At 37.2% G+C, this 22072-nt stretch overlaps 2 protein-coding genes across 7 annotated transcripts in view; one reads left to right on the top strand and one right to left on the bottom strand.

Moving 5' to 3' along the window:
- Positions 1–1693, bottom strand: part of PDHX (pyruvate dehydrogenase complex component X) — an 82161-nt gene extending 80468 nt beyond the window's left edge. The window contains exon 1 of one of the 4 annotated variants that reach the window (XM_073216389.1): positions 1476–1693. In XM_073216389.1, coding sequence (XP_073072490.1) covers positions 1476–1668 — 193 coding nt within the window. In that variant the 5' untranslated portion in view covers positions 1669–1693. The remainder of the gene's footprint in view (positions 1–1475) is intronic. The other 3 variants (XM_073216390.1, XM_037019886.2, XM_073216391.1) reach the window with 3 other exon arrangements.
- An 88-nt stretch (positions 1694–1781) lies between these two features.
- On the top strand, positions 1782–20577 carry APIP (APAF1 interacting protein). Of its 3 annotated transcripts, none has more exons than XM_017657555.3 (7): positions 1782–1998; positions 9699–9799; positions 13901–13949; positions 15022–15139; positions 16593–16665; positions 19482–19649; positions 20257–20577. In XM_017657555.3, the coding sequence occupies exons 1-7, from the start codon at positions 1942–1944 to the stop codon at positions 20354–20356; spliced, it is 666 nt and encodes a 221-aa protein (XP_017513044.1). In that variant the 5' UTR covers positions 1782–1941; the 3' UTR covers positions 20357–20577. The 3 variants fall into 3 exon arrangements, with proteins under 3 accessions (XP_017513044.1, XP_017513043.1, XP_036875787.1); XM_017657554.3 differs by having other exon boundaries at positions 1786–1998; positions 16530–16665; XM_037019892.2 differs by lacking the exon at positions 1782–1998 and adding an exon at positions 2016–2240 and having other exon boundaries at positions 16530–16665.
- The last annotated feature ends 1495 nt before the right edge of the window (positions 20578–22072 follow it).

Genomic DNA, 22072 nt, shown 5'->3' with positions numbered 1-22072 from the left:
AGAGGGAGGCACTAGGAAACTAACTCTGCTTCCTTACAATGCAGTGTCTTACATCTTACAGATGATACATGATGTTCACTATTAGTTAGAAAGTTGTTTGTTGAGGGGAGGAGGTAAATAAAATGTTATGATGCATCACATAAGGATGGCCTAAGTGAGTTTCCAAAGGCTTAATTTAAATCTAAGGAAATCATGTAAAACTGCATGCATATTTCTATGTGTAATGACATAAGCCGCCTTCTCTGCAGAGTCTGAAGCATTTGAAAATTCTCAAAATGATCTGTTTTACAAACAAATTAAGAACACTCTTCCTCAATTATTTCCTACATTGAACTGTTACTCACTATTCCATGATTTTCTAAGACAGCTGAAACTTAAAGGGGAGCCCATCAAACACCAACATTAAAATGTCAAAACTCACCAAAGGTTGTTTGTAAAATGCAGACTGCTGAGCTCCACCCCAGACATAATCTCTGGGAGCTGTAGGAAAGTTCAATACTTAACATACTGGGGGAAGGTTGGTCAGGGAATTTAATACACAGTTAAAGAACCACTGCTTCAAGGGGTATTTTATTAAACACTACGCTGAGGAAATGGGAATAAACTGTTCCCATCAGCAAATCTTAAAATCTCAAGAGCACTCATTTTATCGTGTGACTCTAAGGTATTCTTTTCTGAGCCTCAGGTAGCTTACAGTATACAGGCAATGCGTACTGCACCAATTTTTTTTACATTAAAATTCATTCTGTGGAGTGCTACAATGATTTGCAGGCGATGCATCACACTCGAAAAATGTTAGTCGTATCGCCCTCGACCCACCCCCATGTAAAGAGATACACCTGGCATACTATGTTATATACAATTAAATACTGAGAATTGTGCTAATTGTGTCAACATCATTACTTAATGCCAATTTTCTATAATTAACTTCTTGGTGTGATTCCCCTCCTAAACTTTCACTCTTTCAAGACCCTGCTTTGCTTAAAATATTCTTCCAGACCTATGTCTGTGATGCCATAGGCATGTACAAATTAATCCCTTTACTAGTCGTCACGTGGGGCAACCCCAGTGGCCTCGTAGAAAAGATGTCCCAATAGGAAAAGGCCATGAGAGTGAATAAGAACGGCTAACAGTGGCTTCTGAAACTCGGCAGCTCGGCAATTCTAAAGGAACCTGAGATGTGATCGGAAGAGCGTTTAGAATCTCTTTCCGCCCCTCACCAATAACCCAGTTCCAAGCAAGGTCACAGACAAGCCGCATCAACCAGACTGCCAGGAATAGAGTCAGGTTCTCCCAGCTCCCAAGACTTTCGCGGCCTGCACTAGGCCAAATCGGCGGACCCCTCACCGAGAAAAGGCCAAGGGAGCAGGGTGCCCCTGGGCACCTCCACACCCAGACGGGCCCTCAAGCAAAAGGCCCCTGAGCCAGGCCCGTTGCTCATCTACAGAGAAGCCGAACGAGCCCCGGCCACTCACCCTGCAGCCACTGTGTGCTATGAAACCATCTTCGACTAGCTCCGAGGCCGACAGACCACCCAGCAGCCCCCCTAGTCAGCCCCCGGCTGCGGCAGCCACCAAAGCCTGGAAGGTAGCGCAGCAGCCGAGGGTCACAGCCTAGCCTCCAGGAGGCGGCCATCTTCCCGGCCTTCTCACAGGCTGTCCACAGCATAGCCTGATCGCTCAGACACCGAGGCCTTCCCAGGCCCCGCCTCCTACGCGGGAGGCCACGCCCCCAACCTCGTTGGCCCAGCCTTCCGGTCAGGGGCAGCCTCTGAATCTCCATGCTGCGAGGTCCTTCCAGACTCCTCCTTGTCCGCCCCGCCCCCGAGTTGCCCTCAGCAGCGCCTGATTGCAGCTGTAGCCTCGCTGCGTTAACCGGGACGGAGCGCTGGGAGCAAAGCCGTGCGAAGGTTGGAAGTTGCGGGTTTCCTTGTTCCGCGCCATGTCTGGCTATCACGCTCCGGACGGAGACTGTTGCTCCTCGCGACGCCGCGCGCAGGTAGGGGCGGGGCCGCGGCTGCCCTTCTTGCCGCGGAGGCGGTGCGGGAGCGGTACCCGGCCGGGCGGGATCGGGCTGGTGTGGGCGCGACCCCGGTACCCCTACGTCTCCGCTCTGCGAGCCGCCGTGAGCCCGTCCGACCCGCGGCGGTCTCCGCTCCCGAAGCTGGGCTCTCTGACGGCGGGAGCTGGGCACCTGACCGAGAAAGGAAAAATAACGGAGGAGAGCGTCTGGCGTCTCGAGTGTGCGTTTTAAAACAACCTATTAATATAGAAAATATTATAAAAATGATAGATTATTTGGTAATCTAGACTATGTGAAAACAGGCGCAACGGAACCGTGAAGCACCGGAGTGGAACTGGAGCTCCCTGTTCTCGAGCTTCGTTCCAGCGGCCCGGCGACTGGCACGCAGCGGGCACCGGGAGCGTTCGCCAGGCGGAGCAGTGCCTTTCCGCTAGGCGTTCTCTGTCGGCTTCGGTTTAGGTGGACTATGGGATGGTCATAGGAACGATTCTTCCTTAAGCAGAAGTCGAAGGAAAATCCGCCCCCGGGCGGCACATACTTGCCGTTCATTTCTGCGCACCAACGGTTTTATGAACAGCTACGTGCTAGTAGATAAAATGGTGATGAAGATGGCCTGGGGTCTAGAAAGGTAGACGAATGTATGATTACAATACAATGTGTGAAGCCCTGCCTAACACGCAGGGAAAGCCCCCTAAAACCGCCCCTTTATTCCTCCGCCTTTTTCTTAGGGCTGAAGGTCCCAGTTAAAAAGTAATAACATGGAAGTTTTGTTGCAAAATACTTGTTAACCACTATCTTGTGTGAATAAGTGACTTTCCCCGTGTTAGCATAGTCAAATCTGTGGGGACAGAAGGCTGGACAGGGAAGATTAGATGAGACCGGAGAAGATACTCAATACCGGTAGTACTACACAACTCCAGCCTTTTTGCTGGATGAGAGTATACGTCCATTGTCTTAAGTTCTGCTTTTTTTTTTAAGGGAAGCTAGAAATTCAGATTTTGTGTGAAATACAATTTTTAAATGTTGGCTCAGATTCTATTTAAGCACTGTAAAGGCCAAATAAACCACTTCTTGTGAGCCCGATTCAGTCCGTAAAACAACAGCTTCTAATTTCTGATGTAAGACTTATTTTCTTAATGTAAGAGATGTGATCTTAATTCAACCAGTGTTGCGCAATTCTCTCCCTCTCCCTATCTTTCTTACCGTGAATCAATTCCTTTGGGGTAGGAAGTTCTCACCAGCATGGCTTTGAAGCCCCTAACGTGATTTGGGCCGCACAAACTACCTACCACTCACTCGCAGCACTTCTTTTTCATCACTATGCTCTAGCCAGCTGGTCTTTCTATTCCTTAAACTTGTCAAGTGCTTTTTCCTTTAGGGCCTTCACACCTGCTGTTTCTTCTGCCTGCAGTGCTTTCCTGTCCCCAACACAGAACATCACTCATTCATCACACACTGTTTTTCACACTTTAGGCTTTAGATTGTCACCTGTCCAAAGAGGCCGTCCTTAATGACCTTAATCAAAGTGATCTCTATTTTTCTGTCGGTCTGTTGTTTCCTTCTTCCCACTTACTACAATTTATTTATTTTTCTGTTTACATTGTTAAAAGTACCCCCTAGAGTGTAAACTCCATTATGGCAGGGACATTCCTCTTGTTCCTAGCTGAATTCCCAGAAAATCTTTGGTGCATAGTAAACAATAAATATTAATGACGGACATTCCAGTAAATGGCCTCACTAACCATTTAGCTACTTAATCAACCAAAAACTTGGAAGTCTTTAAAGCCTTCCTTTTCTTCATTTTTTCCCCCAAAGTCTGTCCTTTCTTTCTTTTTTTTTGAAGTTTATTTTTTTAATAAGGTGTCATTGATATACAATTACATGAGCAACCTTGTGATTACTAGATTCCCCCCATTATCAAGTCCCTACCACATACCCCATTACAGTCACTGTCCATCAGCATAGTAAGATGCTAGAGTCACTACTTGTCTTCTCTACGCTATACTTCCTTCCCCATACCCCCACCTACATTATGTGTGCTAATCATAATGACTCTTAATTCCCTTCTTCCTCCCTTCCCACCCACTCTCCCCAGTCCCTTTCCCTTTAGTAACTGTTAGTCCATTCTTGGGTTCTGTGAGTCTGCTGCTGTTTTGTTCTTTCAGTTTTTGCTTTGTTATAGTACTCCACAGATGAGGGAAATCATTTGATACTTGTCTTTCTCTGCCTGGCTTATTTCACTGAGCATAATACCCTCTAGCTCCATCCATGTTGTTGCAAATGGTGGAATTTGTTTTCTTCTTATGGCTGAATAATATTCCATTGTGCATATGTACCACATCTTCTTTATCCATTCATCTACTGATGGACACTTAGGTTGCTTCCATTTCTTGGATATTGTAAATATTGCTGTGATAAACATAGGGATGCATATGTCTTTTTCAAACTGGGCTGCTGCATTCTTAAGGTAAATTCCTAGAAGTGGAATTCCTGGGTCAAATGGTATTTTTAGTTTTTTGAGGAACGTCCATACTGCTTTCCACAATGGTTGAACTAATTTGCATTCCCACCAGCAGTGTAGGAGGGTTCCCCTTTCTCCACATCCTAGCCAGCATTTGTTGTTGTCTATCTTTTGGATATTGGCCATCCTATCTGGTGTGAGATGATATCTCATTGTGGTTTTAATTTGCATTTCCGTGATGATTAGCGATGTGGAGCATCTTTTCATGTGCCTGTTGGCCATCCATCCTTTCAACCTCTTAAATATCTTCCAAAACTATCTTTACCATCACTTCCTTATAATTTCCTTTTGAAACTACTTCAGCAGCCTCCTTTTTTGGTCCAATTTTTTGCTTTTTTGGTCAACACCCCTCCAGCCTCATCTCTCCACTGCCACTGTAGCAATGTTTCAAAACCAAAAGCTGTTCATGTTGTCATCTATTTAAAACTGCTCAGTGGTTTTCAGCCATCTATAATATAAAGTGCAAATTCCCACGCATGGTATGGAAGATCCTTTATTCATTCCCTTCCTTCCCACTCCTTCCCCTCGCACCTAATTTGTAATCAGTTCCAGCTACTGAGAGTTTTCTGTGACTGGAATGCCCTTCTCATCACCTACTCGGTACACTCCCACTGTCCTTCATTAGCTCAGCTATGCCCTCTATGAAGATTTGCTCAACTCCCCTCCCTCCCACCAATAGCTGTTGCTCTGAGAATGCCCTGGACCGGCATGTATTTATATTGCCTTGTCATTTCATAACTGTTAACTTCTTTACTAGAGTGTGAGGGTAAACGTAAAGATTTTATCTTACTTGTATTCATTTCCTCAGGGCATTCAGTAAAAGTTTGCTAAATGGTGAATGAGAGGGTTTTATAGTAAACACCAATGGAAAGGCACAGAGCAAATGTAATGACACAGAGTTAGAGGAAGGAGCGATCACTTCCTGCTGGGATGCCACAAGGAGGAATTAACAGATGCAGTGGGAACCTGGTGTAAAGGCTGCCAAGAAGGAGGTAAAGTTGGGATAACTAGAGACTCAGTATGAGCAGTAACAGTGCAAAGAAAACAAGGTGTATTGGCTGGCAAGAAAATATGTCTTATCTATTGCTGTATAACAAATACCCGAAAACTTAGGCTTAAAACACAAACACTGTACCACAGTTTCTGAGAATTAGGAATCCATGAAAATTTAGCTCAAGGCTCTGGCTCAGGGTCTCTCATAAGGTGGCAGTCAGGCTGTCAGCTGGGATTACAGTCATCCTAAAATTGAATGTTGGCAGTCCTCCAACCCTCCCTGATGACTGACCATACACCACAGTTGTTCACCCCGTGGCCTTCTACGTAGACTGTCTCAGTAGATATGGCAGATGGCTTCCCCCAGACCTAGTGATCAAAAAGAGAGCAATGAAGGCATAAACTACGGTCTTTGAGAGCCTTATCTCATAAGTGGCAGATCTGCCATAGTCTTGGTCTCACAGACCAGCCCTGGTACAATCTAGGGAGGGACTGTGCCTCAAGATGTGCTTGCTAGGAGGCAGAGATCATTAAGAGCCACGCTGAAGACTGCCTACCACAAGAGGTTGAATAGAACTGAGAGATTTATATGAAAAAGTGGAAGAAAATATTTGAGAAGTTAAATTGTAGCAAGAAAGCAGAAAGACATAACAGACCAAGGAGGTAGTATTTGAGCATTAAATGGTTTGAGGATTAGAGTTCAATAATCAAAGTGCTATATTATTTTAGTACTGATAATAGAGTGAAGAGTAAGCTTAAAAAGGAAAAATTGGAGGCAAGGAGACCAAAAAGGAAAAGATAACCTCATCCTCCCCAGATATCCCTGTACAGTTTCTACTCTACTGTTGCAAAATAAAGAAAGTAAGGAAAATGAAAAAGTGAATTTCACAAAATTAATTGCATTCGATTTGAAGGACTACCTTTTATTCTGAGATTATCCTTCCTATTCTTTTTATGTTAAAAATACACTTTATTTTTTTAAGAAGGTGATAGTAAATAGTTAAATATAATTAATGTTACAACTTGACAACCTTATGTCAGTCCCTAAAATTTAGAAAACAAGAAAAATTACTGGTCTTGAAATTCAGAAGCCTGGGAATCACTGATCCAGATTGTTAATGTAAAAAATATGATAACCAGCAAGGGCCACTGACTTGCTGTCAGGCAATTCAACTAGTGGAGGTCAATGCTGAAGCCAGGCTACACGTCTTCTGATCTCTTCTAGTCAGTGCTTAACTGATGCCAATAGGAGTTTTTATGTGTGGTGAAGGTGGAAGGGAGAAACGGCTTTGAGTGGAGGTCAAGTTGCAGAGACAACCAATAGGCACAGAGAGGAGAATGAAGCAGATGTGCAGAAAGAAAGACCAAAGGCAGAAAATGCTGACTTGTCTGGGCCTGCACTCAGTGCCTTCCTTAGGCCAGTGTCAGGAAAAGCTTGGAAAGACTGAAAGAAGCAAAGATTACTAGGTGTCTTGGGGTTTGCTTTAAGCTATTTTACAACTCTATAAATTGCAGACTACTGACAGTAATGCAGATCATTATTGTACATGGAAGTACAAGTTACAGAGATTCAATTTATTGCTGCCCAGTGGATATTGTCCAGTTTGTCTTCATTTGCAAATCCAGGATTCCTGATATACGTGCATGTGTGTTTTGAATTCTCTTCGGGCATAATTGTATCATCTTTCTTTTTTCCCTAATTAATGAGTTAAGTAATATCTTTGATACATGTTTATTTTATACTCACAGGGGAGTCTCCCAGGAAAACCTCTACCTGGGCAATACATGCCTCTATTAAGCTTAAATGGAAAGAAAAGGTGGGGAAAGGGTTTAGAGCCCATGTTGGCTGGGAGCCAGGTATCTCAGTGACCATTGAGGTTGATTTCTTTAAAATAATTCAGTTGAGTAATTGGAAAAATTAAGTATTGATTCAAAAACTTTTCAGACTTTAATGGTTTTAATATATATAAAATACCATTAAATGTTTTTCCCTCACTGAATAGAACCTCTACTGTAAGAAGCTGATTATAATCCATCTTTAGGAATGTCTTTCAAAATTCTTAATCTGATTGAAAACCAGACAGTAACAGACAGGTAATATTATTGACATTCAGGGGAGAACTAAACATTAACTAAACATTTTCCTTCATGTCAAGTCTTACTGAAATATATGTATTCTGATTTCTACTTTACCATTCTGGACAATTTAAATGACTGAATTTGTACCAAATATATCTCTGTTGTAATGTTTGCAGCTTGCTGTGGAAATTAATGGTTTTAAGGATTGAAAAACTGCAGGAGTTCTTCTCATTAGCTGTACTTTAATATATAATTAAAATATCATTTATATCCCCAGAAAAGGAAATAGCAAATTATACAGGGCATGGATAATTTTAACTAGATTTCTTAAGAACAAACATAAGAAATGTTTCTTCTTCATTTTAATTCAAGAATTTTTTAACTCATTAAAATGGGAAGGAAACCAACATTGGCACCGTCACATATTGTGTCACACATTTTGTTGGATGCTTGATATCCATTATACATCTTTATATTCTTCATAATGTCCTCATTTTATATGAGGATGAATAAACTGAGACCCAAAGTGATATAAGCAGTAAATGGTGTAATATGGGTTTGACTTTGTGTCCATTAATTCCTAAGCCTGTATTGAAGCAGAATTTGAAACATCTCAATGTTCCATGTTTTTAATTTTATATTTTGAAGTCTACTCCATCACATTGTCATTCATAATACTTACCTAAAACCCAATGTATATGTAAAATATTAGCAGTGAATTTGGAAAAACACTGTAATTTCAGGAATCCAGTTAAGTAGCTGAAAATTCAGTCCGTTCAATAATAATCTCTCTTAGAATCAAAATTTTTTTTCCACTTCGCCCAATGCTAAAATTCATACAGGTAAACTGCCTTGCTGTGCTGTTCTGTGCAGTGGGTCTATTTCTCATTCGCCCTTGCTGGAGGGTATGGCCTCTTGTCTCAAGGGCATGTAGAGATCTTTTATTAGATGCCCCATTTTGATCATGCCCTAGGTTTTATCTTGTTTTCTAGTGCTTTGCATAGCTATCAAAATTGTAGCTCAGGGTCACCCACAACTTTGCATATACCTTCAGGGAAATTATGGCTTTGGTGCTCTCTTCCCTCCCAAGTAGACTCCATCTCATTTCTTTTATGGCTCCCTTGAAACCTAACTTTCTTGCTAGCTCAGCAATTTATATTGAAATATTTCTTGAAATAATTTATTCAGCATTTTTAGTTGTTTTCAGCATTTTCAGTTGTATATCATACTGCCGAAATTAAATTCATTGCCTTTTTAAATTAATTTTAAATTAAGAAAAGAAGGAAACATTGACAGGCTTTTTTCCCCTAAAAAAGTAATCATTAGACATATAAAAATAATGCTTTTATTTTAACTAAACTTATTGTGCTAACCATTTCACAATATATACAAATATCTAATCATTTTGCATACCTGAAACTAATATAAGTCAATAATAGTTAATAAAAATAAATAAGGCTTGATATTTATCCCAACACATATATATATATGTTCCTATACACATATCTTCATAGACATGGGCCAGCAAGAAAGTATTGTGATTGTTTCTGAGTGCTTTGTATGTTATTTTCTTGACTTTATATTACATAATGACTATATATTGCTCTTATGATAAAATAATATAATCACTACAGAAAAAATACATTTTTTAAATAAAAATAAAACTGAACCAACATACTGAATATACATATAGCTATCATAATACGTATATTGTGCCTTAATTGAATAAGATGTTTTGTGTAAAGAAAATCTCAGACTGAAGTATGTTCTTTTAGGCACTAGATTCTATTTAGCATTTCAATAGGCACTTTGTAATATATACTGGGCATTTCCCTACCTGTTCTTACAGCTTGTTCCGTAATGTTAGACTGTATTTCCCTGTAGTGAATAATTCTAAGTTGTCAAATAATGCAGTAGATTTTCTAAACATGAAGAACAATGTGTTTTGTAATAATTTTTCCCTTATAGTACTTTATGGTAGAAATCTTAAACTTCCTAAAATTGGTTTCTTAATAAAGATGCCAGTTAGAATAGTCACTTGATAAAATACATCTACTTGAAAAATAATTATCTTCTTTTTAAGGACAAAGAACATCCAAGATACCTGATCCCAGAGCTTTGCAAACAGTTTTACCATTTGGGCTGGGTCACTGGGACTGGAGGAGGAATTAGCCTGAAGCATGGGTAAGTTGCTAGCTGATTTCACTTCTGGGAGTTCTCCATGTAAGTAGACCACCAAGAGCCTAACATGTCTTATGTTCAGATGACAACTGATGCTCAATTTTACGTGACACTGAAGGTATTTAGTTTCTAAATAGAGAAACAGATATTTGCATAAGTGAATGGAACACGTGTATAGAAGTTGCAAATACAATACCTAAGGTTTTAAGAACCACAATTCTAATTAGAATGATTCGGTCCTCAGTCTTTGGTGTACCAGAATTAAATAACTTGCTGCCAAGTATATTCATTATGTCTGAAATTATATAGTATCCCCTCTATATAGATAGGATTTATTTCAAAGGTTCAGATACATATTTAAATCACTTAAATACAGATTACTAATCATCAAAAATCCTGATACTTTTTTATTGAGTCAAAAGAAAGGTAATAAGCCTTTCTAAATGCCTGTATCTTTATTAATGGACACAGTGCCTGCTGGTCCATGTTGCTCAGAGTATAAAACAAGAGGGACTGGACTTGAAACAGAAAAATGGATAGTATTTAATTATTCATTAGATTTATTCAGTGTCTTTCCTCCAATTGGATGAAGGAGTAAGTAATCTAATGATGAAAATAAAGGTGGTAAAATCTCATTCCCTCAAGTGTTTCTGGAAGAGAATTAGTGTTTTTCTCCTGAAATGTCTTAGGAATATTATTGTCTGATGGCTGAATGTTAAACTGAGTAATGTGATTTATTTCTTTATCCTAACTCATTTTCTTTAAAAAAATTGGATTACTACAATATTTATATAATATTGAATATATATATAGTAATGCCCCCAAGGATTTGCATTGTGTAGAAAGGAATGGAATATAAAATATAGTCAGAGATTTTTAAACAAATGGATTTTATAGTGCCATTGAAATTTCATCTGCTTCAAATTACTAAGTCACTCATGAAATTTTAATAGAACTATGGGAAATGACAGGGGGGGCCTTAGTCAGCAACTGTCAAAGAGTTACAGGTATGGGGATGCACTCAGTCTGGAAATCTTCTGTTCTACAAAGCACATTGTACAAGCATCCCTGACTCTTCTTTTACTATCAGCCCAGTTATAATGTATCAATTCAGCATTTTGCAGGCTCTCAGATTATTTTGTCAAAATGAAATTTCAGGTTGGCCTGTTAACAGCAAAGTCCTATGATAACATCTGTTGTCGTGTTTTTAATTTATCCATTTAGTAGTTGAGTCCCAGTAATTTGGTTTCTCAGCTGTATTATTTATAATAAGTCATATTCTAAACATTGCCTTTAGGTAACTGGTTTTTTAAATTTGCATATGCAGAAATTGTATATGTACAAAATAGAGCTTTCTACCAATTGAGTTAAAATAACCATTTCTAACTGGCTCTTTAAAAAACAGCACAGTTAAAAACAGAATGCAGATAGGGGCCATTGCAAAGCTTACGAGGGAATTTTTTTTATCATAACAACATAAAAGATGTGTTCTTTCTAGAAGACTTATTAATCCATGCACTGAAATTGTGTGTGGTCTCCCTAAAATACTCACCAGCACCTTTTAAAATTAAATGGGTTTTACAGCATTACAATCAATTTATAGGAAAGTTACGTCATATGTGAAAACTGGTTTTTTAAAATTCTTAATGGGTGAGGAGTGCCTCCTGGCGGTCACAGGTGGAAACAGCCACAATTTTACGGCACTATTGTAATCTATTAAATGTGTGTTTACAGAGTTAAATGACTAGTTTGTAGTAAAATGTTTTCCCCTATATTTAAATGACTTAATAAACCCACATTAATAACTTTATCAGCAATATTACTCTCATGCTGTTAGTTTGGTTTTCTTTGTCTGATATTTAGAATTGGAATGAAGTAAAAATCCAATAGATGACGTTTCCAAGATCTGTCAATAAGCTCTTTACACATATAAGATTATTTACTGATTCCAAGGTTTGGCTGGTACCATTCCAACTTATGGTACTGCTATATGATGCCAAAAGAGGTACATAAAAGACAGCGTAAGACACACATAAGAGTTAAATAAGAAGGAGGAAATGGCAGACAAAGAATGTACCAGTAATCAAGGCAGTTCCAGTATACTCAGCAGCTATTGTGTTTAGGTTGGGTCCCTACTATTCACACTTGGCATTTCCTGTTTTCACAGTATAATGTTGTGTCAGAGACACTAACCCTGTTGCATGCTATTAAAGTTAGTAAACCCATTTTATAGACAAGATAATTGAGGAATAGTAAGATTTAAATGATGTTTTTAAATGACTAGTCAGTGAATAAAAATAGAAGCAACTGAACATAGATAGATGTATTATAAACTCTTGGGTTTTATCCCCTTGCTTACCACATAGCAAAAGAACAGGGAATATAGAGAAACATATTCCAAAACTTAGTACCTTGAAATTCAAAATGCTTTTTGTTCGTGGCTTATAGTACCAAGTAAATGTTCACTTTTAGTCTTTGGCATGTTTCCCTCCTAAAATAAAGGCTCTGTCATCTTTATATTTTTATCCAGATAGCTCCTTCCTTACAGTTGTAAATGTATTTATACTAAAACCTAATTAACTAATCCTTTAATTACCCAAACTTGATCAAACTCTAAACTGATTTCCATTTTATGAAGACAGTAATAAAAACAGACTTAGCATACCGAATTGCTTGAATAAACAGAATAAATACCCTGGAATTTCTTACTTTATAGATTAATTTTATTTACCAGCAGACTGTTTTGAACTTTTATTTGGGTCTGTTCCCAGGACTGCATAAATTTCTCCCCATAATAAGACCTGTGAGTCCACATACCAATGGAGGTGATTGGACTGCGTACCACCCATGATTCTAGAGTTTCTTCCATGTTACACATGGGCAAAAGATTTGGATTCCTGGTACTTAGAAAAGGCCCTCTGGTTCCAGAGGAGTGCCTTTCTATGGTTTTCTTATGCAACCAAGCTCTGAAGCAATAGCCACTTGGTGAAAACAAATGCTTGAATGTAGTTTGCTATGCTTTGGATTTCACTCCCATTATCAGGCATATATTTTCTAGACCTTAATTTACAAGTGGACCCTTAAAGGAATTCTCATTCCACCTTACACTTTGTCAGTTCCAAAGTCTATAGGTTTATTAGTAACCCCAACTTTGACAGCTTAATTTAATAAAAGCCAGCATCCTCACTTTCACTATGAAACAGTTAGTATTTATTATGTCCTTATGTCCATGCCTCAATGACAGAAGCTGGAGTGTGTACGAGCTGTGGTAGCTCTTTAGTACCCTCTGGCAACACCTGAAACTGATAAATAAGCCGAAGGACCTTTGTTGAGGGTGGAGAGAACTTAGAGAAGATTTTGAAATTTCCAAATCAAATTTGAGACTACTTAGTGGTAAATAGTACGGTGTACCATTTCCCTCAGCACAACATTCTGTAACAAAGCACTCTCCAGATGTAGCCTTTTATATTTTTAACTTTTTTCAATTGTTTTAGCTTTATGGCCAAATACTTTCACAAGATACATGTGCTTTTCAAATGGAAAGCATACTATTCCACCCAAAAAGTAGACCAAAGTTAATGCTGTAATTTAATAAACTGTCCAGCAGAGGTCTCTGAAATTCATGTTTTGTAATACGAGCATTTCATACAATAAAATTAAACCCAATTCCTTGCAAAATAGAGATCTACTCCTAGATGGCATATTCTCCCTAAATTAGATTGTAGAATAATTGTATTATAGATATAATAGGATAAACTCTATTCATGTTTAAAGATGCTAAAGACTTGTATTTTCAGATTTTCATTTCCCCTAACCAGATGAAAGCTTGGTTACCATTGATTTTGCATTGTACAAAGAAATTTAAAAGTACATATGAAAACGTAGAAAACAGAAGAAACTATCAACATTTTACTGTGTCACCAGCATTACAAAGGCATTAAAGTAATTTGGTTTTCTTCTATACAGGCATTAAATCAAGCAGCTATTTGTATAACTTCATTTGTAAAAACATCATTGATTAGATTGCAAGGATACAATTTTCTTTGTGCAAAGGCAGAACATTAAAGTTAAATAAATACCAATTTCTATATTTTGTGTCACCAGCAATGAAATCTACATCGCTCCTTCAGGAGTGCAAAAGGAGCGGATTCAGGTATGATAAAGGGATCCTTCTTAAACCGAAACACCTTTTCTCTATTTGACTATTGTTTTGTGAAATGGAATTACTTTTAAAAGAAATATTAGTTTTGAAAGGTGGTTATACTGTGATAATTTAAGTAAACAACAGTTGTTATGGAACTGTTGTTAAACATTTGTTAAGAAACTATTAAATTGTTTTTAAGTCCACCGCTAAGTGCCCTCCAAGCAACCAGTTTGTTTTGCCTTTTCATCCAACCTCTAGAGGGCAAAAGTGAGTAACAAGACAATCTTAAATCGTTACAAAGTGATTACAACTTTGCAGCATTATAACACCATCTTTATCAGGCTAGTAATCAGATTAATGGTCTTGAATGGACCAAACTGATTTATATTTAATAATAGAAAAGTAATTCCAATTATGCAAAATCTGGTTAAAATAGACACCAAATACTTCTACCTAAGGCATAATGCTTCTTTAATAAAACATTCATATTGTAGTTTGTAATGAACCCTAGCAAATGAAAGTCGCAAGTCAGAAATATGCATGCATTACTAGGAAAACAAATCTGTGAATCTATATATAATTCCTTAGCATTTTAAGAATGAAAATAAGAATTAAGATTAACATTTCTGAGCACCAGTTAAGTTTCTCAGGGGATAAGAGAATTTTACTTACTGCGTATTATTCCTCTTATATTGTGAAATGTGAAAAAAAACTGTAATAACCGTCTTAGAATAATGATTTCTTTATGTAGTCTTTCTGAAATCTAGTTATGAAATTACAGAGCAAAGTTGAGAGGCTAAATTGATGAAATGACAGCAAATCATTATGTACCTATTAGTTTTCCATATCACTTTTTTTCTTCAAATTCTAAAGGAAGATTATTTTAACTCTTGAGAATATTTTGATTAGTAGAAAACATTTTTTATTTCTCAAAATGGCTAAAAATTTTTAAGAAATCACATATGGATATTTAAAATATGAGTTAAAATGTATACATATGTTAGCACTCACACATAAGAAATGGGACATTTCTAATTGATACAACATAAGCCTTTTTATCTTTTTTCCCCTTTATAAATAGCCTGAAGACATGTTTGTTTGTGACATCCATGAACAGGACATAAGTGGACCTCCGCCTTTTAAGAATCTAAAAAAAAGCCAGTGTACTCCTCTTTTTATGAATGCTTATACAATGAGAGGTAGGCAGAAAATGTATTTGACATAATGAATATTTGCAGAGGAGCCTCCCCTAAATAATGGTAATTGTTGTAGTTAACATTTTTGAATGCCTACTATGTTCAAGAACTTTAAATATGTTAACTCATTCAGTCCTCACATCAGCCTATGTGGAAGATACACTGTTACTCCATGTTATATGAAGTATATATAGAGAGAGTCTCTTTATTTTCCCTAAATAAATAGCTAGTAAGTATTAGGGCCCAAATTCCAACCTAGTATGACTCCTCTAGATTTTCAAATTGACTGACTACATATAAATATTTACAATCAGATTCTCATTCTTAGTTTAGCATTATACCTCTGGAACTTTATTTAGAAATAAATTACATTAATAGGGAGAATTCTGGCCTTTTCTTTACTGCAGTGGGAATGGTCCTCTCTATTTTGAGAAATTTACTGTAAGATAAAAAAGGAGGCTTATTTTAATTCCCAGAAATTGTGGTAGAAAACCAGCCTGGAAAGGTTGAACCTAGAAAATTATAACTGAAGTCCTGGCTCAACCATAGCAATAAAGTCATTAAACTTTCAGATAGCCACTGAATAAAATCAATATTGAGTAAGTAATCATGCTATGTTCGGTTCCTGGACATTATCAGCTGCTATTGAAAGGATAAAACTTCAGAAACAGATTCTAAAAGCATGAAAAAATTTTCATGGCACAAAGCTAAATAAACTTCCAGTTGCAAAAAATAGCCTTGTCTGGATTTTATAGCATACAAATCCATTACATCTAAACTTTAAAATCCCTACCATCCTGTTTGCTACCAAGAAATGGCCTGTCCTATGAAGCCTAACTTGGTAATTAAGGGTCAGGCTGAGTTAGGTTCAAATCCAAGTTCTACCGCTGGTATCTGAACCATAGACAAACAGTTTAACATCTCTGAGCCCCCATTTCCTTGACCATTAAATGGGGAGATAGAATTTACCTCTATGGTGGTTGTGATGGTTCAGAGATAACATACATGAAGGGGATTTGCCCAGTGCCTGGCACCTAGGAATCTCTAAGTGGTAGTAGTATCACAATTATGATCTCTGTGATGATTATAGCTGTACTTGAGACCATCTGAAAGATATTGCCTGAGCATGTGAGCAGTGTTGTACACTGTCCTCATGCTGGATAAACTTTACATTGTTTTGCTTTCCAGCTCCTCTATTAGTATTTTTCTCTTCCCTCCTTCCTCTCTACTCTCCTACCTACCATCAAGTCATTATTCCATGCCAAGAAAAACAAGTCAATAATCATAAATAAGTAATATATGTGTTTGTGTATATATATGTATATATTTTTACCTTTCAAAGGTATATAATTCCATTGTCACTGGAGCATGTGATATTTTTCTTCCCCTCTAGGAGCAGGCGCAGTGATTCATACCCACTCTAAAGCTGCTGTCATGGCCACCCTTCTCTTTCCAGGACGGGAGTTCAAAATTACACATCAAGAGATGATAAAAGGAATAAGGAAATGTACCTCGGGAGGGTACTACAGGTATTTTTTTCTGTTGTTGCTTAAACAATTTAAAAAGTATTTTCCTTCCTTTGATAAACAGGCTAGTGTTCTTTTATACATTTAATGAGATGTTGTGGGATCCATGCTAAATAATACCTCCACTTAACATTATACAAGCAGATTTGTCCTCAGTGACACTAATCAGATGCCTCCCTTCTTTCTCCTCACCCCCACCCCAGGCTTGGTAAATTATTGGCAACACAAATAATGAAATGTTTGTCAGAATTAAATGAGAAGACTGTCTGAGATTTCTGTAGAGATGGAAAGATTATGTCCCCATATCATGAACATGAACAAAAAGGAAAACAAATATTCTGATTTCATCCTATGTCTAGTGGAAGCAAAAGAACTTCTAATGCCACAGATTTGAGAATGTTCTGGAAATAGTATCATACCCTTCATAGCATCCAAGGAGAGCTCCTCACCTTCACTTTGTCTTCAGAAAGTTCCATCGCTGACTAAAGTTTATACTTGGCTTTGATTTAATTTAGTATTTCTTTAATATTACCATATTTATAAAAGATGTATTATTCTAAGTAAGTAGCTGTCTATATAGTTATTAGTTTTTCAGTGTGGAAAGAGGCTTAGATAGTATACAACAGAGGCCTTCTAGACAAAATCAAATAAATCCACCAGCCCACAATAATGTCATAATTATTCATCAATGTGGAATAGAGTGACATGAAGAAACTTGTTTTTGGTGTTCTGGTACAAGCTAAACATTTCATTTGAATGTACTGGCTTTCTCATCCTGGAACCTTCACCCTTCTTAATTTCCTAAAGGGTCTGATTCTACTTTGCTTTGTTTAGGGGAAAAGGGTGCCAGTTTTTCTGAAGTGTTCTTACAGCAATAACCTATTGTTACTGCATGTAATAGAATATACATGTTTAAACTAGTGTGCTGAGAAATTAATTTTATTTGATTTTAGCTAATATTTATTGTGTGCCTAAAGCATTCCTCGGGACTGTGAAATACCTATTTGCAAAAGTTAAATATTTAAACTATGAAAGTGTACATACAAGAAAGTATAGTCCCATATTACCTTTTCCGTATCTGGGTCTTGAAGGAGAGGCATTATGTGTGCTATCAATTTCATAAGCATTTGGGGAAGAAATAAAAATAGGTCAGGGGAACATGTAAAAGCATGGGTAGAGGAACAGAGCACATAGAGAGCCTTTGGAATTTTGTAGAAAAAAAAATGACATGAATGAGAAGATGGCATTTCTTTCGCATGGTAACATACACATTTTGTATATTATTTTGAATGTTTGAGAATTCAAAAAATTTTTTGAGATCCTTTGCAATGCTGTTTGAGCCTAAATAGGTTATCAGTAACTGTCATTACCACAGCTCAGGAGGCAGCGATACTTTATCAGAATTCGGAGAGATTGCTGAGTCCAGTTTTCGAAACAAGGAGCAGTAAAGGCAGGGTGATGTAAGAAAGGAACGCTTTGATGTTCTCTACTCTTTTCAGTCCATCTTGAAAAAAATAAAAAACCTTTCAAATACATATCTAATTCTTATCAGGGGAGGTTAGCATATTAAAATGTAATCGTCCTCCCTTCTGGAAGCAACACGCCTATGGTAGAGTAAAAAGAGCACTGTCTGGTGGTCAGAGGGCTGTCTGGCTCTGTTCCTCATCCACTTACAGGGATTAGTGTTCTGCCTATACAGTGGGTGGCTTGGATTGAATTAGCTTCCAAGTCTCATTTTGCTGTGAAACTATTTTTCCCCTGAAAATATGTCTGACTATTCAGTATATGCTAGAGGAAAATATGTTTGTGGTTCTCCTGGCCGATATTAGGGAAGATTTAAGACTAGCAATTTATTCCATCTATATTTAAGAATATTTTATAATTATTTTATTTTGCTTAAGTGAAATAATGATAATGGTTGGCCAAGTTACTTATTATATGACAGCTGCTTAGCCTATACCTGCCCTAAAGTAGCAATTTCTGATAATACTTAAACAAGAAATTTTTTTTTTTTTTGTAAAGTTTAACCATTACAGAGGTGTAGTGTAAAAGCAGATGTTTCATTAACGAGGCGAGAGAAATTAGTGTAAAAAGGATAACATGTCTAAGTTTTGCCTGGTTATAAATGACTTCAGGGATAGACTTAATTTTACCAGTCACTAAGTATTTGCTTTTATGTTATTACATGTACAAAATGGAAAATAGGTATTCTGGGTTTCATCATTCACTGAAAACAAGGTGGAAGTAAAAGTAGTTCTAATGTGACAATTTTGAGAGTGTTCTGAAAATATTATCACACCTTGAATAGTTATCTCCAGAAGGTTCTTGCTATCCCAACACCATAAACCACACCTTTATTCATTTATTTGCCTGTCTGGGACACTTTCGGGTCCTGCAGAGATAAAGTAAGAAGATGTTGTATCATTGGAAAATTCCTACTTAACAAGTATTTTAACTGTTAATCCTTCCTGTGCTTCTGATTCTGAGAACTATCATTTCTTATCCCCTGTTGAAAATATTATGATTTCTTCAAGGAAATATTTGTATGATCTTGATTATTTCTTTGTTAGGTTTGGTATTCTGTACTAATTTCTGCCACTTATATTTAGGATTACAACAATGCCTGCCAAATTTCCAAGGTGTCTTTTGATAGAGATGTTTATGCAAGATACACAGAACAACATGCAATGTCATGTTCGTAATTTGGAGTGGCTTTCCAGATACAAATAGAATGTCTAACTGGTTACCTGAAAAAATTATAAATTTACATTTGAATATCTTTATTTTTTTTTAATGGGAAAAAATGGCTTGTTTTGTAGGTATGACGATATGTTAGTGGTACCCATTATTGAGAATACACCTGAGGAGAAAGACCTCAAAGAACGAATGGCCAGTGCCATGAATGAATATCCAGACTCCTGTGCAGTACTAGTCAGACGTCATGGAGTATATGTCTGGGGGAAAACGTGGGAGAACGCTAAAACCATGTAAGTAAATTCAAAGAACATTTGAGATTAGTTGATGAGTCACCACACTCTAACTGTGAAAGAGAATGAAATATGTTCTACGATTTAAAGTATGATTTCTTGTGTGTGTTATTGGTCAAATTGGTTTAAATTTAAGTAGTTTATTGTTATTTTTAGAAATTTGTATTAGTTACTCGTTTATCAAGAAATATTTACTTGAAGAGCTATTATTTGGCGTGGCTGTATGCACTTTGATACAAAGAAAGAGACACAGATCTTATTCTGAAAGTTTAAGGCCAGAAGGGAGAATAAAAGCTAATCCAAGTTATATAATGATTTGCTACATGTATTTCAAAAAGTGACACAAAGTAAAAACTTGAAATTTATGGAAGTGATATATTTTAAACTCCTTTTTATTTCCTGAGATGTATATAATATGGTTTCATAGGTCAATATGATTCCTTTCCATGTTTTAATAATGTTGGCAAAATAAAAAAATTTGACCTGAAATTGAGAAAAAAATGTACTAGGAACAGGATTAACTTGATGAAGAGAAGAAATGTGATCACCAGGATTGGAGAACTTTCACTAAAGACCTTCAGTTTACCTTTTGTTTTTTCTTTTATAGGTGTGAGTGTTATGACTATTTATTCGATATTGCTGCATCAATGAAGAGAGTAGGACTGGATCCTACACAGTTTCCAGTGGAAGAAAATGGGATTGTATAAGCCAAAAGAAAGTTTAATTATATACAGAGACACAGCTCAATTATTACCTAAGTGAAACTTTGAATATTTTTTTTAATGAGTTGAAAATTTCCACAATGCTATTGATTTGTCACTAAATACTGCAGATGATCATCCTGAATCTCTTCTGACATTGGATGATACTTGCTTGTATTCTTGTAATTTTAAGTGACAATGCACTTAAATAAAAATTTTATAATGAATCCTTTTTATGTTTATTTGTATATCCTTATCAGCAAAATGTTTTCCTTTAATTCCTTTTTTTAATATATGCTCCCAGAGAATTATTATTATTCTTAAAAATTGCTAGTGATAATAGAATTCACTGGAAAATTTCCCCTTAATTATGGAATGAGCATTTTCTTGTTTTAATATTGGCATCATAAAATTTATGTGAAAAGGTGAGGCCAGATGTATCTGTCAATGTTGATGTCAAAACCATTTTATACATTTCCCCTATTTGTTGTAGTGCTGCCCTATAATAAACATAAGGCACTTATGTTAATTGGGATCAACTGTGAGATTCAAATCAGGTGGTATTAACGCAAAACTCTCCTAGCCAAGTATACCCTGGCCAAACCAGTGACATATTGAACATAGAGGCTTTATTTAGTTAATGCTATTTTTCATTTGAGGGAGAAAATTAATAATGCACCATCTCCAAAATCTTAATCTTATATAGCCCTCCTCAGTTTATCATCTCCCCTTTGAGTTCATTTACTCCTGTTCTTTTGCTCCCACAATTCTCTACCCTCACCCAAACTTTCAGTCCCTTGATCACCATTTGTCATTATCCTTACTCCTTTAATATCCTCGCCTCCATCCTTAAGAAGCACAGATTATGGCCTGTATTTGTACCAATGCCCTGACCCACTTGAACCTTGCTCCCTCCATCATACTCTCTTGGCATAGCCCTCGGTCTTTGTTAAGCCACTTACTTAGCACCTGTACCCAAGCAGCAAGGTCTGATGGGTGAAAGTTACATAATTGTGTTGAATGACCTCATTTCAGATTTATGGCCACAAATCTCAGGTGGGCACTTGATAATGCCAAATAAACCTATAATTCCCTAGTAAATTCATTTTCCTAACTCCAAGACTATTTCTCCTTACCCTTAACTTTCATCAAATTTCCAAATTTTCTTCCCCACCAGATGATAACCTCCTCTCATACTTGAAAAGATAAAATAGATTCATTCCAAAGAGAACTAATCTACCTTCTACATTTCTACGCACCTCCCTGCCCACAGCCTTCTTTACCACTTTCCTTCTACAGAGTTGGTTCTCGGGCCAGTTCTGCCACTTAGGCCTTGGATCCGATGTCCTCTGACCTTCTCAAGGACTTCGCTTCTACATGATCCCCACGTCTATCCCATTTTTCTCTTGGCAAATTTTTACCCTCTTAGCTGGATTTTTTTTCATTGGTATAAAAACATGCTATAATAATTTCTGTCTTAAATACACATACACACCACTGCCTTCTATGAGCTAATCCAGCACCTTTAGAACAAAAATTTTTTAAGAGTTCTCCACTTCTGTGTCCTGTTCTCTCACTTGTTCTTTGGCCTGCTGCAGTCGTGCAGCACCACTCTGATGGCCCGCTTAACCAAAAGAAACAGAATCCCCAGCGTCCCCTGCCTCTTTGAAGGCTGCCTTTCCCCTGAAGACAGTTTCCCTGAAGCTCTCAAGGGGGTGGTGG

Source organism: Manis javanica, chromosome 11, assembly GCF_040802235.1.
Source record: "Manis javanica isolate MJ-LG chromosome 11, MJ_LKY, whole genome shotgun sequence".
In the NCBI taxonomy this organism is placed as follows: Eukaryota; Metazoa; Chordata; class Mammalia; order Pholidota; family Manidae; genus Manis; species Manis javanica.
The sequence above is the reverse complement of the archived record's forward strand: the minus strand, read 5'-3'. Positions and strand labels throughout refer to the sequence as shown.